General features: G+C 41.5%; 1 protein-coding gene and 1 pseudogene across 1 annotated transcript; both read right to left on the bottom strand.

Moving 5' to 3' along the window:
* Positions 1 to 1,302: 1,302 nt before the first annotated feature.
* On the bottom strand, positions 1,303 to 15,718 carry LOC129637689 (patched domain-containing protein 3-like; the record flags this gene model as incomplete). Its single annotated transcript, XM_055561905.1, has 5 exons — positions 1,303 to 3,661; positions 6,528 to 6,673; positions 13,315 to 13,436; positions 14,518 to 15,004; positions 15,624 to 15,718. Coding segments are annotated over 5 exons (2,355 nt in total), but the record flags the coding sequence as incomplete, so codon positions are not given.
* Positions 15,719 to 17,191: 1,473 nt separating this feature from the next.
* Positions 17,192 to 26,952, bottom strand: LOC129637690 (olfactory receptor 1038-like; annotated as a pseudogene).
* Between the last annotated feature and the right edge of the window lie 442 nt (positions 26,953 to 27,394).

Raw genomic sequence — 27,394 nt, forward strand, 5'->3', positions numbered from 1 at the left:
GAGCCTGGTAGGTTGCAGTCCATTGGGTCGCACAGAGTCAGACACGACTGAGCGACTTCACTTTCACTTTTCACTTTCATGCATTGAAGAAGGAAATGGAAACCCACTCCAGTGTTCTTGCCTGGAGAATCCCAGGGATGGGGAGCCTGGTGGGCTGCCGTCTATGGGGTCGCACAGAGTCGGACACGACTGAAGCAACTCAGCAGCAGCAGCAGCATACATCATATATTTCAGAAAACAGAAGAGGAAGAATATTTATTGGCTTGTTTCCTGAGGGCAGTATAACCCTGATACCACGACCTGAGAAAGGCATCACAAAAAAAGGAATTGTAGACCAATATGCCTCGTGAACACAGGGACAAATATCACTGACAAAATATTAACAAAAACGGCAATATATGAAGATAATGACATGCCATGACCAAATGTGAATTATTCTAGGAACACAAGGTTAGTATAAAATGATTCCATATAAGTTGATTTAAAAAAATCTTTCAGTGTAAGTTGTCACATTCCACAGACTACAATAGAAAAACAGACATGACAATCTCAGTTGTCAGACAGGAATCTGACAAAATTTAATACCCATTCATGTTAAAACATGCCAGAAAACTAGAAGTAGGAAGGGGCTTCCACAGTCTGACAGAAGATGGTGATGAAAAGCTTCCAGGCCATCATCATATTTGATGAAACACTGATTCCATTCCGTACGAAGCTGACAGCAGGCAAAGGGGCCACTGTGCTGCCCTATATTTTCCTGGGTGTTTTAAGCCTGTGCAGTAAGGTAAGTAAGAGATAGAGTTTATGTAGGGAGAAATAAAATGGTCTTTATGTGATCCTGACATAACTGCATAGATTAAAAACTACTAAAAAAAGTACAAAAGTCTACATGAATAAGTGAACCTAAAGAGGTTACACATAGTAGGGTAGGTGTACCGAAACCAATTGCGTTCTCATGTACTAGGGAAAGAAAAATGAAAAAGGGGTTCAAAGTATTTACAGTGCTAAAAAATGATGATGTTTAGAAAGTAAATCCATGTATATCTATAAGATACTTCTGAAAAACATGAACTAAGGTAATAGGTAAGACACAAACCATGTTCACAGATTGGAGGATTTCATATTGCTAATATATCTGTTTTCCCCAAACTGATCTGTAGACTCACCATGACCCAATTACGATCCCAGAAACCTTTTTATTTTTTTGATATAAGGACAAGTGATTCTAAAATTAGTATCTAAATGCAAATAACCTGTAACAGCTAAAATAACTTGGAAAAGAGGGAAAATGCTGGATAACTTACCTAACCTAACTTCCATAATTAATATAAAGCTTCAGTAATCAATACAGTGTGGTATCCACTTTATTACAGAAAAACAGATAATAGAGCCACACATAAATTGTCACTTGGGTCTCTGACAGAGTTGCCAAGTTAGTCGCTCTGGTGAGAGGACAGTCTTTTCACTGAAGATGCTGGGATGACTGGATAGCTATAATGGGAAGAAAGTGAGCCTGTACTCAACTCCCCACAAACACAGGTTTGTGATTCATATGTAATATGATATAAAATGTAAATATAAAACTATTAGCTTTGAGAAGAAAATATAGATGCTTTTTTGTAATCTTGGATTAGGCAAAGATGTCTCAGAAAACACTAACCATAAAAAATAAATTTGATTCCAAAACTTTAAAAACTTCTGCTCATCAAAATACACCATTAAGAAAATGCACAGAAAAACCCCAGACTAGGAGAATAAATAACAGTCAGTTATAATTTTACACAATAATGCATATGAGAAGTACAATGAAAATAATATTCCATTTTAGAATATAATACATAAAATATTTGAATTCCAGGCATAAAATACTAATGATAAAATAAAAGGACAAATAATTGGAAAGTTATGCTTGATTGTATAGACCATAATAAAGATGAAAACACTTCCTAATTTAGTAAAAATATTTTAATGAGACATTAATTTTTCTCACGATATTTTAAATAACATTTTAAAACGGTATTTACAAGCCAAGAAAACATGCCTTTGTTTTTAGCTTATTGACTATTCTTAATAGTGCATTTTCATCAGATTGCATTGGGCCAATCAGGAATTCTATAGTTGGTCTTTGATTTGTTAGTGGCTATTCAAAGCAACTTTCAAAAAAAGGTTAAGAATACTGGGATAAAAATTAGACCATGAGCAGCTCCAAATACCATCACAAGAAACATAATCTTGAAAAATGTCCTGAAGATGTATGCTTTAGCTGTGGACAGGACACACACCCCTATTATTGTTGAAACTGCACTCTGTAACACGGGGTAGCCCAGCAGGTACAGGGCCTCGATGGCTTTTCTGTTTACTGAGGGCTCTGAACTGGACACAAAGGCATAGGAAATGTGAGCAGAAAAGTCAAAAGAAAACCCTATACAAATGACAAGATTAATCATGGATATGGAGTCAAGGTTGACGTTCCAGAAGGCCATAAAACCCGTGACGCCCACAATCACAGAAGCAATAGCAAAAGTTACCCACAAAGAACACAGGGGATGAGGAATTAATAATAAGGAAACAATGAACATAGCTGCTGAGGCAACAATCACATTTCGCACAGTGTTCTCTACTATTGCAGAAAACTGATCAAAATATATGAATGCCGAGTTGTACACCATCAGGGGAACCTCACACTTCTCAGCCATGTCTCGGAACTGGAGCAACATCAGCTTCTTACTGGTTGAAGAAGAAATACCCATGGTTTGAATGAAGGCCCGGGAACAAATGATTTCCTGTGATGATGTTATATTAATATCATATGCAAAAAGTGGAAAATCCATTAAAAAAGTGGGAATATTGCTTAGAAACGCTGTCTTATCATTTATATCTTGACGGAGGTTTTCCATATATTTAACATATTCTCGTAGCCAAAACTCTGTAAGGTTTTCATCTACATACTCACTGTTTTCAAAATCTGCCAGACATTTTTCCAGTTTTTGCCTAGCATCTTTATCCCAGTAGTCAAGAACCTCAGTAACGATGACCATAACCCTGGGACCATAAGTAGAAAAATGTTCTTCTTCTACATTAAAATATGGTGTGATGTAGGAGTCGTCACTTGCCAAATTTCGGAGGTCTAAACCTTCCTCCACTCGGAAACACCCATATAAACTAGTTATGATGTACGAAACATATAGGAGCACTACAAAAATCTTGGACTTGGTGCTTGTGAGAAAAGGACCAAAATAGTCTCTAAAGAACAGATTCATTGGGTGGATGTCGGCTTTATACTCATCTTGGAGAGAACTACCTGGGAGGCAGCAGGACTTTTTTAATGAAGAACATTTTTGGTTAGGTGTTTCTGGCTTCTTCAGCCAGCGCAGACAGACTACTTCTCTTTTGCCATCCAGGGCCATACATGCTCCAAAACAGGTGATGCTATAAAAATAACAGAAGAGCAGGGTTGTTCCTGTATAGATGCAAAAGTATTGTACGGACCTGAAAGAGGTCATAATTCCCGTATAGAAGGCCAGGACATTGGTCACGGTGGTGATCGTAATGGACACTGCCACTTTTGAATAGACATCGGACATCCGCTCGCTTATGCTATCCGTGATGCTGGTCTTCTGCCAGGCAGAAATCATGATAAACATGTCATCAACCCCAACACCTGTTAGAGAAAGAAACAGAGTCTTTGTACTTTTTAACATCCATTAAAAATTAACCAGATCAACTCAAACCGTTTTCTTTGCCCGTCTCTCAAGGTCTCACTGATCTTGCGGAGTCTGTGTTTGGATACTGCTTTCTCTGACGCCTTCTCTGGTTGCCTCTGAATCCACAACACAACTCTTCACTCCTTGCTCTATAATAACTCTGTGCTTTGTACACATAGCACAGTACACTCTACTCCTAGTCCTCATTCAGGGTGTTTCAATGAAGAGTCAGGAAACCTGGCTGACTGGGTATTATTAGCCATGCATCTCTGATTCCATCAGAACATTTGAGAGACCATTTTCTCTTATAAAGCATTTTACTCTAAGGCACTAATACTGAGTATTCTGTTGTTTAAAATATGAGCTGGATTTCTCTGTTCTCCAGTTAGCACCTAGCTATCAATGTGGTATGTACACACACACACACACGCAGATATACACACATACACACGCACACATGCAGATATACACACATATGTAGTTTTCGGTTGGTCTGGTTCTGACACCCAGACGCTGTCATTCAAGCTTCACTTGCCCGGGTTAAGGCATTATGTCAGTAAAATGCAGGTACTCTTGAGATCAGAAACATGTACCAAAGTGAACCTTAAGAATCCTCTACATAATAAATGAATACTAAAGTAACCAGTCTCTTCCACAGTGATGCTTCCTGACTGATTTGGAATAAAGAGGCCAGGAGAACATTTGAGGACTCTGAAGTGGTCACTGAAGGTTAGGAGAGGAGGACTACAGAGAAGAAAGGGGATTACCAAGGACAGCCTAAGCACAGTGCAGATAAACTTCACTCCTCCAAGCTTCCTATGCTTTCACTCCTACACACCTGTCTCTGTGTGTCAATACTTGGAACTGAATGCTGATTTTAATATCAACCTTGGAAGATCCTCTCCATGGATGACACGGGAAGGTACTGGGAACTGCACTTGGCCTCTAATTGGGATGCTCTGTGCGTGTGGTCTGGCAGAAGGCCTGCAGCGGCACAGGCTGTGTGGTCTGTCACATCTGCATCCTGACATGCCCCCCGCAGCCAGCTGTCTGGATTTCGCTTGCATTCAGCTGGACGAAGGGCAAGAATCTGAAGTACTAAGGACCACAAATAAACTCATTGATATGGAACAGGTATTTAAAAACCAGTTTTATTATTTATGGGACTTGGTTCAGAAACTGTCCTCACACATTTCTTGAGCTACTGAAATCACAGCCCTGCCACACACATGCAGCCCTACACTCACATGTCTATGCATATACAGATAATACAAAGACGCTGATATAAAACCAGTTGTCCACACATTGTTTGTTTATGGCTATGGGAACACTGAGTGTGTAAGCGTGAGTGTGCTAGGAAGGCACACATCCAGTGCACACTTCCCCCCCTATTTCCCCAGGAAACTAATCATTAATCCTTCCAAGTTGCTGACCATCCAGAATAGAAACATATTTGCCTTCTTATGCTTATTGTAAAATAAATCCTGAAAGTACAGGCAAATACAAAGAAAACCTTTAAACAACTGTAATTCTACCTGTCAAGGATAATCCTTGCTAATATTTTAAGTATTATCTATCCAGAATTTGCTCTATACAAACATATATGCATATTTGTATATATATATATATATACACACACACATATATACACACATATATATCAGAGAAGGCAATGGCACCCCACTCCAGTACTCTTGCCTGGAAAATCCCATGGATGGAGGAGCCTGGTGGGCTGCAGTCCATGGGGTTGCTAAGAGTCAGACACGACTGAGCGACTTCGCTTTCACTTTCACTTTCATGCATTGGAGAAGGAAATGGCAACCCACTCCAGTATTCTTGCCTGGAGAATTCCAGGGATGGCGGAGCCTGGTGGGCTGCCATCTCTGGGGTCTCACAGAGTCAGACATGACTGAAGTGACTTAGCAAAAAAAAATACATATGTGTATATATATATGTATATATGTGTATATATATGTATATATGTACAAATATGTGTGTGTATATATACAAATATATATGCATATTTGTATATCTCTGTTTTAAACATGTCTCTGTATATGTTTTAAACATTTTGTTTCATAACCAGCATTTTTCATTTAACATTTTATATCTACCTCTTTTGAAAGACTGAATAGGATTCCAAAACTTTAATGTGATCTGAGCAGACCAATCCCATGTTGATATAGGATTAGCTTGTTTTTGTTTTTTTCCTATTCTAAATCACACTATAATGAACACGCTTATTTTATTTTGTGAAAACCTGTCCAATAACTAGGACAAATTCCCAGAAGTGGAGTTGGCAGGTCAAAGGTAATCCATTTAAAATTTTTAAGTCTTCTGATTCGTTGCCAAGTTATATCTTAGAAGTGCACCAATTTACAAATCTCCCTCAGCAGAATATGGGAGTGTTTACTTGCATACAATCTTCCCCAAACCTTCTATCTTGCTATAATATTCGTTAATCTAATAAGAAGACAAAGTATCTCAGTTTTGGTTTAACTTGCATCTCTTGATTAATCGAAAGGTCAAATATTTCTTTCTTACATTTTCAAGGATTAGTATTTTGGATTCTGTGTGTGTGTGTGTGTGTGTGTGTGAAATACCTGTTCATGTCCCTGGTCTGTGTTTTTCCATTTGGGGTACCAGATTTTTCCAACTCTAAAGGCATATAATTCCATTTGATTTTCTTTTTCTCCTGATTCCTCATTTTGGGTCTGTAGTCACCTACATATAACTATTCTGCCTGATCTAACACAGTGCCCTTCCTTTGCCCACCCCACACCCCCATGCGCAGTGTGCAGCCTTGTGCTTCGTTTTACTCACCCAGGATAAGAAATGGTGAATTCGCGACTATGAGCACAAAGGGCACCCCGACGTACAGCATCAGGCCGAAGCCACTCACCACGGCCAGGGCGGTGGAGATGACTCCGAAGACCGCGACCCACATTTTGTTCCGCACACAGTCACACCTGTAAATTTGGAGGGAAAAGTCATGGAACTTGTGGTGGTAGCTTCCATACTGAAATTCCAGCCATTCATAACATTCTTGACTTGGACACCTCTTCAGAGCCTCCTGGGCAATAATCCCCATAACCTGTCTGCTGGAGAACTTTAATTTCCAGGCACTAGCCCAGACCAACTGAACAAAAAAAAGGGCGGTGCGGGGCGGGGGATGGGGTGGGGACACAAAAGTTGGGAATCTGTACTTTTACCAAACTATACTTGTTGATTCTTATGCAGCGAGCCAAGCATGAATCCACCGACTGGCCTTTCAGAACCACAAAAAGATACTAAAACATTGCAAAAAGCTAATTCCACTCTGATCTCCAAAGGAGTGTGAATAGAAGTAAGCAGTATAAAAGTGCCCACGTCGAGGTACCTTCTCACCCACTTATGACTCCCATCAGCCATAAACACAATCCCAAATACCTCCTGTATGTCAAAGCTGGTTTAATATATATTATGGCTAACAAAAAGAATGAAAGCCTCCTCCTGAAAGTTTTTCATGGTTCTCCTCTGCTAAAGAAGTATGTTCTAGAAAAGAGGCTCTGTGTGTGTGTGTGTGTGCTCAGTCAATTCAGTTGTGTCTGACTGCTTGTGACCCTATGGACTGTAGCCCACTAGGCTCCTCTGTCCACGGGAGTCTCCAGGCAGGAATAGTGGAGTAGGTTTCCATGCTTTCCCTCGAGGGGATCTTCCCCACCCAGGGGTCAAACCCGCATCTCCTGTGTCTCCTGCACTGCAGGCAGATTCTTGACCACTGAGCCACCAGGGAAGCCCAAGAAAAGTGGCTGCTGCTGCTGCTAAGTCGCATCAGTTGTGTCCGAATCTGTGCGACCCCATAGACGGCAGCCCACGAGGCTCCTCCGTCCATGGGATTCTCCAGGTTAGAGTACTGGAGTGGGTTACCATTGTCTTCTTCGAGAAAAGTGGCTACTAATTGAAAAAAAAAAAGTAATATATACTCCATTTTGAATAACAGAACTTATGTCTATTTCTTGGTTGAACCAACAAAAATGGGAATATATATACAGCATTTTAAAAAGATTGGATTTAATACTTTAACTTGCCAACAACCACAACTTTACATTTTAAAGTATTGATGACAATCTCTAGGTTTCTGTTTTACTTCATTGCCAACTGCGTCAAAACAAATGACTGACGGCTGCCTCTAGAAACTTCAGGAGGAGAGAGAAACAGTCTGGTTTGAAGACTAGGAAAGTCAACTATGGAAATGGAGCTGCCGATTCCCAAAAGCAAGACTATAACTAAAGACCTTATTGATGCAAAGCCACATTAAGATAACCAAACTTTCTTATTAAAACAACGATATGTGCCTGTATTTCACTTTTTCTCAAACTGCTGGTGCTATCTGTTAAACTCAGGGCCCCAAATCAACATAGATACACGGACCAAAACAAAAGTATTTTGTTTGATTACAAAACAAAATTTGATTACAACCAATACTTTCTTGTGGACTTCCCTAGAGCTCAGATGGTAAAGAATCTGCCTGCAATGCAATCCCTGGGTCAGGAAGATCTCCTGGAGAAGGAAATGGCAATCCACTCCAGTATTGTTGCCTGGAGAATCCCATGGACAGAGAGGCCTGGTGGGCACAGACACAAAGAGTGGGACACGATTAAGTGACTAACACATGCACACAACACTTTCTTAAAGCAACAATACTGGTTTACAAGAGTTTAAGGTAAAAGTAACACAAACGAACCTTGAGACCGGAAAGATGAACAGGATAAAAGCTGCGGAGGACATGCTTAGCCCCATTCCCTCTTTCAGGTTTCTGGGCTGTTGGTACAAATGTTTCCGAGGATGGAGGGAGTGAAGTATAGTATTGGCTAGAGTGATCTGAGTTCGACTAGTCGCTGTGCTGGCTCTCTAAGTGATCCTTATTTTAGGGTTTGACAGGCAATAGAAGGACGATGTGAATGCAGAACACCGGTGAACACACTCGCAGCTTTTCTAGTCCCCAAGAAGGACTCTGGTTAAGCAGTGTATCAGAATGACTTAGGAGAGTCTCAGAACTTTAGATTCCTGCAGTCCTGGAACACAGCTCTGCAGACTCTGATCTACAGTTTGTAGGGAAGTTGCAGAATCCGTGTGTCTAAAAATTTCATGTGATTCCAGTGCTCAGGCTGACTTGGGAATCACTGGCAGCAAAATGACCAACCAAAACAGCTCACTAACTACACATTAGAGAAGGCCCTAACCCTAAAGAAGGCGTGGAGCAGGAGGTGCCTGTGGTCCAGGGGTTAGGACTCCTCAGCACTGTCATTGCTAGGGCCTGGGTTTGGCCAAAAAAAAAAAAAAGGTATAAATGGATGAAATGAAGGGTAATAGCTCTAATATTGGAGAAGGCAATGGCACCCCACTCCAGTACTCTTGCCTGGAAAATCCCATGGATGGAGGAGGCTGGTGGGCTGCAGTCCATGGCGTTGCTAAGAGTCAGGCACGACTGAGCGACTTCACTTTCACTTTTCACTTTCATGCATTGGAGAAGGAAATGGCAACCCACTCCAGTGTTCTTGCCTGGAGAATCCCAGGGACGGGGAGCCTGGTGGGCTGCCGTCTATGGGGTCGCACAGAGTCGGACACGACTGAAGCGACTCCGCAGCAGCAGCAGCTCTAACATATACAGAATATTAAAAAGCCAAACAATAGAAGTAAGTCCGTCCTTGTCAGCAATTATTTTACATCTAAACAGATTAAACTTTCCAAACAAAAATCAGATATTGTCAGAATGTATAAAACAGCATGATTTAACTATATGCTATTTATAAGAGATTCACTTTAGATCCAAAGACATAAACAGATTGATAAGAGGACTGAAATAGATTCTCCATATGACTAGGAACCAAGAGACTAGGAGTGCCCATACTGATAACAGACAAAATAGACTGTTTCAAAAACCATTAAAAGTTTTGAGACAGGAGGAATTATATATTTATAAAAGGGACAATTAATCAAAAAGATGTAACAACTATAAACATAAATGGACCTCATAACAGGGACCCAATATATACGAAGCAAATATTAACAGTATTATAAATACATAGCTCTACAGTAATAGTTGGAAAGTTCAACACCTCCCTTTCAATAATGGATAAAACATCTAGGCTGATAATCTATAAGGAAAATGAAAACATACAAAATACCATAAAACCTATGAGATGTACTGACACCAGTGCCCAGAGGCAAATTTATGCTGCATTAAAAAAAGAGGAGAGATCTCAAACCACTCTGTGGATTTAGACACCTTGTGGAACCAGAAAAAGAAGAGAAGACCTAACACAAAGCTAACAGAAGGAATAAAATAAGAACAGTGATAAATATAATTGAGAATAGAAAAACAATAGAGAAAACCAACAAAGCCAAAAGTTGGTTATAAAAAAAAACACAAAAAACCAACAAAATGGAAAGACATTTATTTAGAGTGATAAAGGGGAAAAAATACAAATAACTAAATGAGACATAAAAATGGGGATATCACTACTGAATTTACAGAAATAGAAAGGATTTAAGACATTACTATAAGCAACCTATGCCAAAAAACTGGATAACCTAGATAAAATACACAAATTCCTAGAAATACACAAAGACCTAAACTGACTCAAGATGAAACTCTCAACAGAACATGTAAAGGGACTGATCCGTAGTAAAAAAACCTCCCCTCACCTCCGAAATAAAGTCCAGGCTTGATGGCTTCAACAGTGAATTTTATCAAATATGTAAAGAAGAATTAACACCAATCCTTTTTAAACCCTTCCAAAAAAACTGAAAGGAAGGGAACACTTCCTAACTCTTTTGATGAGGCCATTATTACACTGATCTCAATGTCAGACTAAGATACCACAAGGAAGCTACAAATACCTCTTATTAATATAGATACAAAAATCTTCAATAAAATTCTAGCAAACACAATTCAATAAGCATATTAAAAGAAGTATACATCATGACCATATGGGATTTGCCCCAGGAATGGAAGAGTGTTTCAACACAAGAGCATCGATGTAACACAGCACACTAACAGAACAGAGGATAAAAACCATATGACTCTCTCAAAAGGTACAGAAAAGGCACTTGACAAAACCCAATGTCTTTTCATGATAAAAACTCTCAAAAACAAGCAACGGAAGGAAAGTTCCTCAAAATCATAAAGGCAATTATGAAAACTGCACAGCTAATGTTATACTCAATGGTGAAAAAAGAAAGCTTTCCCTCTAAGATCAGGACCAACATAAGGATGCCCACTTCCATTGGTGACATTCAAAGAGGTACTAGAAGTGCTGATCAGACCAATTAGGCAGGACCTTGAAATTAAAGGAATTCAAACTGGAAAGGAAGAATTATAACTCTCTTTTCACAGATAATATGATCCTACACATGAAAACTCCAATGAATCCAAAGGAAGCTACCAAAGTTAGGAAACAAATTCAGTAAAGCTGCAAGATACAAGATCAACACACAGGATTCAGTTGTTTCTATCCACGTGCAATGGACAATCCCAAAGAGAAATGAAGAAAGTGATTTCATTTAGCATTTAAAATAATGAAATACTTAGGAATACATTTAACCAAAGAAGTGAAAGACTGGTACATGGAAAACTACAAAACACTGGTGAAAGAAACTAAAAAAGACCTAAATTAATGGAAAGACTTTCACAGTCCACGCTGGGGGGAAGACTTAATATTGTCAAAACGACAATCTCGCCTAAGGTGATCTACACGTTAAACACAATCTCTATCAAAATTCAAGCAGCTTTTATTCAGAAATGTATAGGTCAATACTCAAATTCATATGGAATTACAAGGAGCCCTGGATATTCCAGAATAACCTTGAAAAGAAAAAATAAATGGACAACTGAGATTTCCAGATTTTAAACCTTATAGCTACAGTATTTAAATCAAATTGGTACTAGTACATGGCCAGACATATAGACCAATGGAGTAGAACTGAGCACCTAGAAATAAATGCATATATCTACAGCCCATTGATTTTTGACAAGGATGCCAAATCCAATCAACTGGGAAAGAGCAGTCTTTTCAACAAATGGCACTTGGATGACTGCATTTCCACAGGAACAAGAATGAACTTGGGCCCCTACTTCACATCATGTACAGCTATGATTACAAATTGTAACCACCTGAATATCGCAGCTAAAACCATAAAACTCTTGAAGGAAACATAGAGCAATTGCAGACAATCTTGCTTGTCAACGGAAGCTCAGAGGCAACACCAAAAGCACAAGCAGAAACAATGGAAATAACAAGCTGAATTCATCTGCATTAAAGCCTGTGTACATAAAGGACATTATCAGCAAGTGAAGAGATAATCTACAGAGCGAGAGAAAATGTTTGCAAATTATATAACTTGATAAGGATTTAATAGCCAAAACATATTCTCAACAACAACAGAATTCAACAACAGAGGGACAAACAGCTTCACTAAAAATGAACACAGGTGGGAATTCCCTGGCAGTCCCGTGGTCAGAACTCCAAACTTTCGCTGCCAAGGGCCTGGGCCCAAGTTCAACCTCCGGTCAGGGAAATAAGATTCTTCAAGCCTTGGGGCGCAGCCAAAAAAATGGCAAAGGACTTGAATAGACATTTCTCCGTAGAGGATATGCGTGTGTGTGCAGTAGCTCAGTTGTCTGACTCCTTGTGACCCCTAGCCACCAAGCTCTTCTGTTCATGAAATTTTCCAGGCAAGAATACCAGAGTGGGTTACCATTTCTTTCTCCAGGGCGTCTTCCCAACACAGGGATCGAAACCAAGTGTCTTGCATTTCCTGCATTGGCAGGCAGGTTCTTTACAACCGCGTCACCTGGGGAGCGCCAAAGAAGATACACAAATAACCAATAACCACATTAAGAAGATAATCACGCTTAGAATGTAGAGAAATTGGAAAACTTATACATTGCTGGTGGGATATAAAATGGTGTAGCCTCTGTGAAAAATAGTTTGGTGGTTCTTCAAAAAGCTAACCAGTGAATTATCACACAACCCACTGATTCCACTCCTAGGTATATACTGACAAGAACTGAAAACAGGAGCTTAAACAGAGATCTGGACAGCATGGCTCACTGCAGCATTATGCACTATAGTCCAAAGGTAAAAATATTTCAAGTGCCCATCAACAGATAGGTAGCTAAACGAATGTGGTATATACATAAAATGGAATATTATTCAGCCATGTAAAGGAACTCATGCTACAACATGGATAAATGTTGAAAACATGGTAAGTGAAATAAGTCAGTGACAAAAGGACAAATACTGTATGATTCCAGTTATATGAAATCTCTAGAATAGGCAAATTCATGGAAACAGAAACTAGATTAAAAATTAGCCAAGACTTGGGGGAGACAGTGGGGAGTTATTACTTAATGGTTACGGTGTTTGGGGTGATGGAAAATATTCATAAAGGGGTAGTTGTGATGGTTCCACGACACTGATAATGTAATTAATGCCACTGATCGTACACTTAAAAATGGTTTTTGAAATGACACATTTTATGTTATAAGTGTTATATACACATTATATACATTATTACAATGAAATATTTTTTAGAGTTTAAAAAACTAATAAAATTGCTTTACCTGTAGCATGATACAATTGCAAATAATATGATTAGAAGGTAGGCCAAGTGAAACAAGGGGACCACGGTCATAGAAGTTGCCTCAAATTCCAGTTGTCTAGAAAGTGATGAAAAGTAGACAACCTGCCACAAAAATATACTCAGGTAAATGACTTTCAATTCTAATACTGCATGTGAGTTACATATGATACTGAAAAACTACAACTTATTAATTTAAACATTAAAATTCAGTGAAAAATCAAAATATATGGATTATGATTTTAAAATAAAGAAAGTAATAAAGATTTGCTTCTTCCCACAAATCTCTGCATGCTTTTCAAAGTTTCTTTAAAAAAATCTAAAGTTTTAAACTCCTGAATACACAAAATCTGAATCTTATATAAAACTGTGAAAGCATTAAGAACTATAGACATGATAACTTTTTCTAAACTTCTATTCAGTCCTTAGCTTTTACTATTTTAATTGTACAAACATCATTTCAGACAGGCTTGGGCATTAAAAGGCTTTTCCCAGAAGATATCTTCTCATTCTCACCAGTTTTATTCAAAGTATTAGGTTTGCCAGCCCCAAAATTACTGAACAGCTAATATGTGCCTGGCACTATGCTATATTTTACTTTTAAAATGCTCATCTTTCTCAAAAACATCATGGAACTTTTGTTTAAAGTTTTGCTTTTTTATTCCAATGAACTCCAGAGTTTAGGGGGCTCCCAGAAACAGCAAAGGCTTAAACTGAAAGCAAGAATTACAGAGTAATTTGACCAGATAAACCAAACTAAACCTGAAGATCAATGTCTGTACTGAACAGACCTACCCTGAGAATATACCATTTGTGTTTTTGACCAGAAAGTTACCAGGGATTTAAGATTTGTGGCATTCTTCTCCTTTCTTTTAAAGTCCTCTTTTTACTTTTTCAACAGAATTATTGGAGTATAGTTGATTTCCGGTGTTGTGTTAGTCTCACGTGCACAGCAGCGTGAGCCAGTTATACACATATCCCCTCTTTTTTAGAATCTGTTGTGGCTTTCTTCAGTGTGCTATTTTAAGAAAGTTGGATTATGGATCAAATAAAGCAGAGCACACCTAGCTTCCAGTCAAGGGCTCTATCTGATAATCTGGGAGTGCTGCTGCTATGGCCCTTGGAACAAGTCCTCTTATCCCTCCCACCTTCTCCTGGCCTCCCATAAACCCCAGCCACTAGGTACCTGGATCTTCTTCAAGGCCAGACTCTCTTCAAGGCTGCCAACCTTCATCAGGAAATGGATCATCCACGCCTTGCTCCGTTCATTTTCCTCTCCTTCACCTGTCTCCAGGTAGTACTGCAGCCGCATGGCTTTGGCCTGGAGGAGTAACTGGCTCGGCCCCATACTCTCGCCCAGGACAGTTCCTCCCAGGATGTTGGCCAGGGAGACGATCTGACCAGCTAGGCTGTAGATGGGGAAGGTGATGGTTCTCAGGTTGAGGCCCTTGTTCCTTTTCCAGGCGAACAAGAGTGGGTTAGGGGGTACACAGGAGCCCTGGTTCTTAGTGCACACCTCGCTGTAGGGGATCTGGGTTCCGTTGTCCTGGGTCACAGTCAGAGCCTGCACCGCGTCGTCCACCTTGCTGATTTCCTCCAGGATGTCCGGCTCCAGCAGGGTCTCGGTGTTGGAGACCACGAGGACGGAGGCATAAGGGACCTCGGCGCTCTTCCTGGAGATGGAGAAGATGAGAGAGTCGTTGGCGGTGAAATGTGTCTGCACGAAGCGCCGCTCGGCCTTGGCAGGGCTCCCGATCGGGGTGTACTGCTCCTCCAGGTCTTCTTCTCCATCCCGGGGCAGGTACATCAGGCCGGTGCCCAGGATGGCCGTTAGCGCCAACGGCAGCAGCAGGAAGATCCAGGGATGCGCGCCCACCTTCCTGCCCAGCCGCTGGAAGGCCCGCGACAGCAGCGCTTCCAGGCAGTTGGTGTGGCAGCGGGGCCGCGGGGCCAGAAGGTTCTCAGACCGCGAGGCCGGCGGGGGCGGCGGAGCCTCCGGCCCCCGAGAGGGCTCTGCGCTCGGCCCCGGCTTCCGGCCGCGTTCGGGCTCCCAGTCCTGACCCGCCGCAGAGGGCGGCTCCGGCTCAGGGCCAGGCCCTGGGGGCGGCCCGCTCTCTCTCTCAGGCCCCGGCCCCTGGGCCTCGGACCCAGGCCCTTGTCCTGCCTCCCGCTCCGGCTCCGGCTCAGGCGCAACCTTCGAGGGATTAAGGCTCATTTCTAGGAAGGAAAGCCCACGTTCTCAGTACGGCAGATCAGAAAGGAGCTGCCGTACGGAGCCCCCTCTCCACCCACCAACGGTTTCCTGAAGTTCCAGGCGCGTCTGTTTGACCCCAGGCTGCTCGCGCCCCCGATGCTGGAGCGTCGTTGGCGGTCACGTGGTTCAGTTGAGGTCAGTTCAGTCGCTCAGTCGCGTCCGACTGTGCGCGACCCCATGAACCACAGCACACCAGGCCTCCCTGTCCATCACCAACTCCCGGAGCTTACTCAAACTCATGTCCATTGAGTCGGTGATGCCATCCAACCATCTCATCGTCTGTGGTCCCCTTCTCCTCCTGCCCCCAATCCCTCTCAGCATCAGTCTTTTCCCATGAGTCAACTCTTCGCATGAGGTGGCCAATCTGATTACACGTTTACCATTCAATTTATGTTGATTGGTGTCCACTTAATCTACCTTCATTCTTAATATAAGTGGAATACATTTTTTGTCCTTGTTGACTCTTGCTAATAATACCAGCATAAAAGCAAATCAGAAGCAGAAGTAATTTCTCATGAATGAGTTTATTCTTGTTTAAGGGCTAATCCAATTAAAAGGGGTGCACAATTGAACATGTGTAGAAAGACTCTGAGAAGTAACATTTACTTACGGTAGTATCACGGGAAAGATGGATTCATTTAAGCACACAAAGTATTGTTACTCAGGCTAACGTACTAATTGCCACAAGCCACATTCCTTCAGATTGGTTCAGAGAAAAAGCAGATGGTGGGAGGAGAGTTCTTTTTCATAACTTTAGGTTCTAAGCAGGAAGAAAGAGTACCATTTTATTAGTATTGGAAACTACATTAACAAAGTTTTTTTTTTAATGTTTTCAAGTTTTAATGTTTTTTAAAGTTTTCAAGTTTCACTCAAGTTTGCTTCTAGCAAGTTGATGTCAAGTATGAAACGATAGGCTGCTCAAGAAACAATTGTACTGACAGAGATCATTATAACTTGACCCTTTAAGATCACATTTTCTGTGATCCTTATGGCAGACATATTCCTCAGTGTCCACTATTTTATGTTTTGTTTTATAAGTAAAACCTTTGTCACCCAGCTGCTCACCACGTTCCCATTGCCCCTCGTCAGTGGGAGACAGAATGTTTCAAGTCCTGGCAATGAGCCGTCCGTAGAAAGTGGTGCCTGAAACCTAAAGACCACCTTCTGTATGTTAAAGCCATTAGATACGGACCTTTTTCTCTTCCTTCCCACTTGAAAATGTTGCCAGTGAAATGATCACTTTTTAGACAAAGATGGAAACCACATATTGAGGGTCTAATTGCCTTTCCCAAACCCCTTAACTCATACTGCTGCCTGAGAAAGCAATAATTTATTAAGTCACTGCATCTTGGGAGTTCACTTAGCTATAGTGCTATATTTGCTCTTATAATACTTTCCATAAACATATCCATGGCAGTTCACCTCTGCATCTTACCACTCACTAGGACACTTTTTACCTGAGAATGATCAAGTCTCTTCAGAAACTATTCTGGTATTGAGAGAAGGGCATCTTGTCTTCTGTTGAGGTCCTTAATGAACCAGAACTTGGTGGTCCGGAGTTGATGATAAGAAAGTAAAGGAGAGAAAGGGGCTGATATTCCTTGGTTTACACAGAAAGCCGATAAAGCCCCTGCATGGGGCTTGCTCTGTTCACGAAGGCTTCAGGCGCCCTCTCAATGGGGTGAAGGCACAGAGCACCTTCTTGAGAGGATCTTAGAAGCTCGGGCAGGAACATGAACTCAGAGAGCCTCTGCGCTCCAGGGGATCAGCCTGAAAGAGAGAGAGAGAGAGAGAGAGAGAGAGACAGGGACCAAAGCTCTGATGGAGCAAAGGTGTTTTAATCAACATGGTGTGGGCATATATACCATCTTACAAAGTAGTTATTCTCAGCAAAGATAAAGATTAAAATTCCAGACTTACAAAACATAGGCAATCCATATTACAGAGATTTGTAAACAATCACTTTTACCCTATGGTTCACAAGAAGGAAGAGGGTACTTATCACCATATAGAAACGCTACTGAAGGAAATGCCTGGGTTCCTCAGTCCCGGGAGAGGCTTGCCTCTCCTCTTAATTCCTGAGGAGCAGAGAATTCCTGACAGATCCAAAACAGCACACAGGAAGCCTCCTGTTAAATGCTTCCTGACAGTCTTCTGTCTTAACCAGAAGGAGAAAAACTCAAGCTTCTGATCTATATTAGATATTAGGTTATATATCCCTTTGTCCTAACTACTTGATGAGTGCTTGGGCTTGTTATGACCTTTAAGAGTCCAGTTGTCACATTAACTGGTTTTGGATCCCTTTTGACCCATCATCTGGGCCATTTCACTAGCCTTTTTAGGTACTTACAAGTCTCTTTCTTAAGCTTAGGAAACCTCAGCTATTTTTTGTCTGCACTGTGCTTGCAGATGTAGATAAGGTGTGTTTTCACCATACATTTGAGCCAGCACATCTTTAACTGTCCTTACTTATTAGTGGGGTTTCCCCAATGACTCAGCAGCAAAGAATCATCTGCAAGGCAAGAGACATGATTTCAATCCCTGGGGGAACATCCCCTGGAGAAGGAAATGGCAACCTACTCCAGTATTCTTGCCTGGAAAACCCCATGGACAGAGGAGCCTGGCGGGTTACAGTCCATAGGGTCACACAGAGTCAAACACAACTGAGCATGCACACACTTACATGCACTTATTCTGAGTGAAAGTGTTCCCCCAGAAGATGTGTTAAGTTCCTAACCTGAGGAACTTCAGAGTTTGATTATAGGATCATTGGGTTATAGGGTCATTATTTGGATGTAGGGTCGTTGAAGATGCAATTGTTAATATGAAGTCATACTGAAGTAAGGTGGACTGTTAATCCAGTGTGAGTGATCTCCTTACAAGAATGAAGAAATTTGGACACAGATGTAGAGGGAAGAAGACCATGAGAAGACAGCAGAGACTGGAAAGATGTTTACAAGACAAGGAATGCCTGGGACCATGAGCAGCTGGAAAAAACAAGGAAGGAAGCTCCCCTAGAGCTTCTAAAGAGCCTGGTTCTGCCAGTACCTTGACTTTAGACTTGTAGGCTCCAGAACTGTGAGAAAATAAATTTTTGTTGTTCTAAGTCAATGAGTGTGTGGTACTTTATTAACGCAGACTGATGAAACTAATATATTTCTTTTACAGTATTGTTTCAATGTTAGAACTTTGGTTTTACTTTAGTTTTTCTTAGTGTCCCAGGCTATCATCCTTTCTGCTCTAGGAGCTCTTCAAAAGTACCTGAAGTTTCTTTGGTAAACATGTGGTTTTGCAGCAACCTCCCCTGAATCCAGTGTGCTACCCAGAAGGGGCACCGGGTTCCTTTTGAAAGATTCACTAACCTTTAAACACTTCTCACATCACCAATCTCAGGTTCAGTCCTTACTCTGCAGTTTACTATATAAGCTTGCTGCTGTGCTTTTAACTATTTAAATTATACTTTTGGAATTATTTGAAAAATAGCAACAACAAAGATGTTCTCCTCTCTTGAGTTTTATCTTTGGCAATTGCCAATCATGATTTCTAAGATTAGTTTCTCTGCAACTGTGCTCCCTGACCCCAAAAGAAGTTGATTTAAGAACATGAAAATCAGGATTGCAATTCATTGCTTCTCTTCAGAATTTGTACAGTTTACATCCACTTAGAACACCTTGTTGCTGCTTTAATAATGGTGTTGAGGTTAGGTGAGGCATCAGATCAGATCAGATCAGTCGCTCAGTCATGTCCGACTCTTTGTGACCCCATGAATCGCAGGATGCCAGGCCTCCCTGTCCATCACCAACTCCCAGAGTTAACCCAGACTCACCTCCATCGAGTCAGTGATGCCATCCAGCCATCTCATCCTCTGTTGTGCCCTTCTCCTCCTGCCCCCAATCCCTCCCAGCATCAGAGTCTTTTCCAATGAGTCAACTCTTCGCATGAGGTGGCCAAAGGACTGGAGTTTCAGCTTTAGCATCATTCCTTCCAAAGAAATCTCAGGGCTGATCTCCTTCAGAATGGACTGGTTGGATCTCCTTGCAGTCCAAGGGACTCTCAAGAGTCTTCTCCAACACCACACTTCAAAAGCATCAATTCTTCGGTGCTCAGCCTTCTTCACAGTCCAACTCTCACATCCATACATGACCACAGGAAAAACCATAGCCTTGACTAGACGGACCTTTGTTGGCATATATTAAAATAAAGTTTAATATAAATAAGTTAACATGGCAATATTGATGTCTTCACATAAATGTGAAATCTAATTTAACAATGAAATGCTTACTAAGATAACTTGGATAAAATAAGCTAAACTGTTTCTAAATAACTTATACAATCAAGTTTTTGCCAGTATTTTCCAAAATAGCAGACTATTCAGCATATTCAGGAATGTTTTTTATTTTGCCCTATGAGAATAGCTCACAATATCACCCACATGGTAGACACCAAACATTTGAATCTGAATTAAAAAAAAAAAAAAGACTTCCATTTGATGGTTTAAGTGGTCTTAAATTGCATCACTTTATAACCACCCCAACATAGAACAATATTCCTGACATCTGACAGCAACCCCGTTTATAACTTGGTTTTAAACTACCGCTTCCTGTCAAACCATTGTAATTTCTTCAAATCCCTAAAATATAAAGGGATCTTAAGCTTTGCTGAGGGAGTGTAGGGGTATGTCTGCATTTTTGTTTTGATACAGAAAAAGAGAGTATGACTTTCTAAAAGCTGACCCTGATTTCCAGATCTGCATGTCGAAAAATGACATCTTTTCAAACAACATGAGAACCATGGAGTTACAGAGAGTGACCGACAGAGAGTCTAGTGGGAGTCAGAAGCAGAGAGGAATGATTTTTAGCAGACAGGGTGCAGCTGAGGAACAGCTACTGCCTGGAATGACATGGGGATGGACAAGAAACTTCCTTTACCACCTCCCTTGTTCTGTCTCCACAATGTATAAAATAGAAACATTTTTGAAAGCAGCGGCTAAATCTTATTATTAGTTAAATAGAAACTATCCAGGCCAAAACTATCAAGTGTCACAGATGCAAATAGTAGCGATTTGTTAAAAATGTGCAGTATAGTCTTTTAAACCTTTTACTTATAAATTATATGAAAAATAGAACACATGTGCAAAGTCATTTTGCTCATATAAAAATGGTAGAAATAAAATTAACCTATCAAAGATAATAAAAACAACACATCTGTGTGTGGCATAGTTCCAAGACAGTCAGTGTTACAAGATACATTTTAATGGTTACTAGAGACAGGAAATAACATTTTTCAAAGGCTTTCCTCAAGGCATTTTTACCTCTTGGTTCCTCAGGCTGTAGATCATGGGATTCAACAAAGGAATGACTATTGTGTAGAAGACAGAGGCCATTTCGTCTGTGTCGAGGGAATGGTTTGATTTGGCTGCAGATACATGAAGCTCAGAGTCCCGTAGAATGTAGTGACAGCAGTCAGATGAGAACCACAGGATGAGAAAGCTCTGCGCCTCCCTTCTGCAGACTGGACTCTCAGGATGGCAGCCGCAATGTGCAGGTAAGAAACAAGGACCGTGGTCAAAGAGCTGATCATGTTGAATCCAGCAAAGATAAAAATCAAGATCTCTCTGAGGCTGGTGTCTGGGCAGGCAAGGGCCATCAAAGGGACATCATCACAATAGAAGTGATTAATAGCATTGGGGCCATAGTAGATGAGTCGAAAAGTAACAGCTGTGTGGAGGAAAGCAACAGAAAAGCTGTATCAGTAAGGGCCTGCGACCAGTTGCATGCACACCTTTTGGGACATGATCACGATGTAGAGAAGAGGATTGCAGATAGCCACAGAGCGGTCATAAGCCATGACTGCAAGAAGGAACGTCTCCAAAATCAAGAAGTTTAGGAAAAAGCCCAGCTGTGTCACACATGCATAGAGAGATATGGACCTGTGCTTGGTCAGGAGGGTCTCCAGGAACTTTGGGGCTATTGATGAGGAGTAAGAAAAGTCTACAAAGGCCAGATTACTGAGAAAAAAGTAGATGGGTGTGTGAAGGTGAGGATCCAACTGGATTAAGGAAATCATGCCAATGTTTCCCACCATTGATAGAGAATATACCACTAAAATGAGAAGAAAGAGAAGGATTTCAATCTCTCTCTGGACTGAAAAACCCAAAAGAATGAGTTCCATCACCTGGTAATATTCTCTTCAATCATTTGTTCTAGTCTCTGAACTGCTGAAGAGACAAGTTAAAGACAGATAAGTTATCAGGAGTAAGGAATTGTCATCAGATGCCAAAACATGTGTGTTTTAACTTGAGGAAGTATTGCTCATTGAAGCAGAATAAGTGAAGTTGCTCAGTCGTGTCTGACCCTTTGCGACCCCATGGACTGTAGCCTACCAGGCTCGTCCATCCATGGAATTTTCCAGGCAAGAGTACTGGAGTGGGTTGCCATTTCCTTCTCCAGGGGATCTTCCTGACCCAGGGATTGAACCCAGGTCTCCCGCATTGCAGGCAGACGCTTTACCATCTGAGCCACCAGGGAAGTTCCCCAGAAGTTCTGAAGCAGAATATCAGAACAAATAAATATATCCCCTCTCAAACTCTCCTGTCTGACTATTTATAATTTTCTGAAGCCAAAAATTGAGGTTTAATAAAAATAATGTTTATAAATATATGTAATATTTTAAGTTTAGATTATTTTTAGTCATATTAAATAATATAATGAAGACATTTTAAAATACCCTGCTCCCATATTTACTTCTCAGTGCAGTAAAACTTTAATATGTAACATTTTATTTGTTTTAATAGACATTTATTTTAACAAATGTTCATTATGCTAAATATAATACAAAGCTAAACAGGATATTCCATGGATAGAAAAGTGGAGGAAATTAAATATTTCTATTTGTGAATTAGGCAAATTTTGGATTCATATGTAATTTATTCATTTTCAAATACTACTTTCTAAAAGTGAAAAAGCACACTTGTAGTTAGAATACACATATGTTAAAAAGTAGAGTTCTTTATAATCATTTACTCAATGGACTTGAGTTTGAGCAATCTCCGGGGGACAGTGAAGGGCCGGGAAGGCTGGCATGCTGCAGCACATGGGGCCACACAGAGCCAGACATGACTGAGTGAGTGAACAGCAACAAACAGTTTTACATTAATTATTTTCAACACATAATCAGGAATACTTTCTAAATTATTGATGTAACATTGTTGGTGTTACCAATTTTTATTGATTTTTTGCCCAGGGAGCCCTAACGCAGGGCGGGCCAGCAACTGCCTGCAAAGGCCTCCCGTGGCTGTTTGCTTCCTTCTACCAGAGCTAGCTGTGTTCTCCGCTTCAGTTTTTCGCAAGCCAGGGCTGCGCCTGCCACTCTTCACCAGGGGCCCATGGGAGGTGCCAGGCGCCCTCGGCTAGGTGACCCCAGCATGGCACGCCCATGGGAGGTGCCAGGTGCCCTCAGCTGGGTGACCCCAGCATGGCACGCCCATGGGAGGTGCCAGGTGCCCTCGGCTGGGTGACCCCAGCATGGCGCCCCGCTGTGGTGCTGATACGCTCCCGAAGCCTCCTTCCCCACGGGCAGTGCTGCGCTCACCTAGAAATGTGTTTGCAAGGCTCGGAAGGTGTAGGGGGCACACGGCCCTGACCTGGGAACTGAGGCCCTGGGAGCAGGCTTGGTGGGCTGACCTGAGGAGCCAAACCCCAGCTGCGAGGAGAGCCCTGAAAACACATTCTCTTGCCTGCCTTTCCTTCCTCCAAGATAGATAGCTTTCCCAGTCTCTTGTGTGCTGAGAGTCACACAGGGCTGGAATGCACTTGCTTTAATGTCATTATTCAGTAGCAATTGCCCCTGAGGCCCTGCACCTAGGCTGGGCTCCCACACTCACAGGCAAATCAAAGTGACCTCCAAATGAGTAAGCTCTTTGCATCAAGTGGCCAAAGTATTGGAGTTTCAGGTTCATATTTGTCCTTCCAATGTATATTCAGGCTTGATTTCCTTTAAGATGGAGTGGTTGGGTCTCCACAGTTCAAAAGCATCAAATCTTAGGCGGTCAACTTTCTTTATAGTCCAACTTTCACATCCATACATGACACATGGATAAACCATAGCCTTGACTAGACAGATCTTTGTTGGCAAAGTAACGTCTCTGCTATTTAGCATGCTGTCTAGTTTGGTCATCACTTTCTTTCCAAGTCATAAGCGTCTTTTCAGAGAAGGCAATGCCAACCGACTCCAGTACTCTTGCCTGGAAAATCCCATGGATGGATGAGCCTGGTAGACTGCAGTCCATGGGGTCGCTAAGAGTCGGACAAGACTGAGTGACTTCACTTTCACTTTTCACTTTCATGCATTGGACAAGGACGTGGAAACCCACTCCAGTGTTCTTGTCTAAAGAATCCAAGGGACAGGGGAGCCTGGTGGGCTGCCATCTATGGGGTCGCACAGAGTTGGACACGACTGAAGTGACTTAGCAGCAGCAGTAGCAAGCCTCTTTTAATTTCATGGCTGCAGTCACCATCTGCAGTGATTTCTGAGCCCCCCAAAATAAAGTCTGCCGCTGTTTCCACTGTTTTCCCATCTATTTGCCATGAAGTGATGAGGCCAGATGCCATGATCTTAGTTTTCTGAATGTTGAGCTTTAAGGTAGTTCTTACACTCTCCTTTTTTCACTTTCATCAAGAGGCCCTTTAGTTCTTCCCTTTCTGCCATAAGAGTGGTGTCATCTGCATATCTGAGGTTATTGATATTTCTCCGGGCAATCTTGATTCCAGCTTGTGCTTCATCCAACCCAGCGTTTCTCACGATGTACTCTGCATGTAAGTTAAATAAGCAGGGTGACAATATACAGCCTTGACATATTCCTTTTCCTATTTGGAACCAGTCTGTTGTTCCATGTCCAGTTCTAACTGTTGCTTCCTGACCTGCATACAGATTTCTCAAGAGGCAGGTCAGGTGGTCTGGTATTCCCATCTCTTTCAGAATTTTCCCCACTTTATTGTGATCCACACAGTCAAAGGCTTTGGCATGGTCAATAAAGCAGAAATAGATGTTTCTCTGCAACTCTCTTGCTTTTTCCTTGATCCAGTGGATGTTGGCAATTTGATCTGTGGTTCTTCTGCCTTTTCTAAATCCAGCTTGAACATCTGGAAGTTCATGGTTCACGTATTGTTGAAGCCTGGCTTGGAGAATTTTGAGCATTACTTTACTAGCGTGTGAGATGAGTGCAACTGTGAGGCAGTTTGAACATTCTTTGTCATTGCCCTTTTTTGGGACTGGAATGAAAACTGACCTTACAACCTAGACGTTTTCAATCGCAAATGCTAAAAGAACCAGCTTTGCAGTTTCCAAGAAAAAAAAAGTTTCATTTTAACCAATTTTCTCTGAAATCCAATGAATATCATGGCCATCCTGCATCAAAAAGTCATGTTTCCTTTATGTACTCATAGTTTCATGCCTAAATTATGGACCAAATAATGCTCCAATTGACTCTGATATCAGGGGCAGATCAGCTGATAAAAAGCTTGGATTGTCCCTCTGGAGGGAAGTGAGACCTTGGTCCCATCAGAAGAATCTGAGGGGTTAAGGGAATTTGCAGGAGTGGGGAAAGCTTGGTCCATCCTACATGTACCATAATCTTAAATAATGCTTATTTAATTTACTGAAGTAAAAAAAATTATAAAAACAAATATAAATCACTGAAAGGTAAAGAAATTCATAATCTGTGATGGCAAGCTTCATTCTAAGCAAACTGTGTTCTCTTAACCTAGAGAGTAGACTAAATTCCAGTCTGACCAGCTTACCAGATAACAAACAAACAAAAAAATTGTTTATGGGTAAGCTTAGAAAAGTCCTTTCCATATATCTTGAAGGAGCAGTATTTTTGCAAAGGCACCAGTGTGAAGCCATAGACGGCGTGCTTAAACCTGATTGAATTGAAATTGGCAAAGTGATCTGGCCACTGCTGTGACCTGAAACACTGGATACGATAACGAGCACTCTAACCGACAGCATGTTACCAGAACATATCCGACTTTCATGAATGTCACAGAATTTCTAGGATATCTGTATTAGTATCATCAACCACACAATATAACTTGAGAAGAGTCATCACTCTTTCTGACAACACGTCCCATGTAATTTAACATGTCCAGTGAACTCGGGTAGTTTAATATCTCTCTTTGGGATGTCTCAGGGGCCCTCTGAAGCACCCCAAAGTTAGCTAGACGTCAAATGATTTCTTTGGTTTTCCTCTTCTGTATATTTATCTGAGATCTAATCTTAACTATTTTCATTCCTTCTTCTAGCTTTGAGTTTGGTCTGCGCTCCCTTTTCTGCCTAGGGTAAAGATAGGTTGCTTATTTGAGCTTTCTTTTTAATGTATGCATTAACAGCTTTACATTTCATTGTTGGTGATGTTTTTCCAGAATCCAATACATTACTGCAGCTTCCTAAGTCCATACCTAGGATTTGTTGGCATAAAGTTCAACCAGGAAATGTGAAATTCATGAAAATCTGATATGTCCTGATAAAATGTTGTCACATAATTTCTATATTAGTAACATTAACCATACACTATAACCTGACAAGATTCAATTTTAAACAAAAGTTACTTCAAACAGGTCAACAAAAGTAACAAATCCTTAGCTATACTGACTAAGAAAAAAGACAACTAAAATCGGCAACAAAGAGGAAACATAACTGCTGATATGAGAAAACAGCACAGTAAGGGAGAGCTCTGAGCAGCTGAGCGCTGTGAGATGGGATAACCTGATGAAATTCTGTTATTTAAGCCTCAGTCTGTGGTATTTTATTCTGGCAACCCTAGCAAACTAGCATAGCTTTATCCTCTTTCTTGCAAATAAAAGTTATGAAAATAGTGCCAAACCCACAAAGTATATAAAGTATCCGAAAGGAGGAAAAAAGAAAAGGACGAACTACCTAGGGTGTTGGTATGTTCTGCTGACCGTCGGGCAGTGCCGGGCCCGGGCCGAGTGCGTGAGACAGAGATGGTTGTAGTGGGAGTGGACGTGGTGCCCGGCGGCCAAGACTGTCTGCTTTAGCTGCAGTTTGTTCCCCTTCCTCAACTCAGTAAACACCTGCCGTGGTCACTGGGTGGGGACAAAGGTCTGCAGAGGTGGCCCTGCCACAGCCACTGTTGACTCTCCTTGGACACCGACCCTCATGGCCTTCAGCCTGCCCCTGTCCTCTCTGCTGACGTGCCCTGAGCCCCTCCTGGGCACCAGAAGCCTCACCAGGGGCTGGGAACACAACCAGAGGCGACCGCCCAGCCTGCACCACAGGGCCCTGGTCTGGTAGGGAGGCGGCGTGAGCTGGGTGAGTGCTCCACAGGGTACTGGCCGGGGGTCTCATCGTCTACCCGGCAGCTGTGAGTCAAAGGCGGGAGTAGCTTTTTCTTTGTTTCTTACCAAAGTTAAAATAAAAACATCCAAACCACCAGCCTTGATGTACTCCTTTTCCTATTTGGAACCATGTATTGTTGTTCCATGTCCAGTTTTAACTGTTGCTTCTTACAGGTTTCTCAAGAGGCAGGTCAGGTGGTCTGGTATTCCCACCTCTTTCAGAATTTTCTACAGTTTGTTGTGATCCACACAGTCAAAGGCTTTAGCATAGTCAATAAAGCAGAAATGGATGTTTTTCTGGAACTCTCTTGCTTTTTTGATGATCCAGTGGATGTTGGCAATTTGATCTCTGGTTCCTCCAGCCCAGCATTTCTCATGATGTACTCTGCATATAAGTTAAATAAGCAGGGTGACAATATACAGTAAGTCAAGGCACCAGCAAGATCACAGGA

Source organism: Bubalus kerabau, chromosome 23 (genome assembly GCF_029407905.1).
Source record: "Bubalus kerabau isolate K-KA32 ecotype Philippines breed swamp buffalo chromosome 23, PCC_UOA_SB_1v2, whole genome shotgun sequence".
NCBI classification, from domain to species: Eukaryota; Metazoa; Chordata; class Mammalia; order Artiodactyla; family Bovidae; genus Bubalus; species Bubalus kerabau.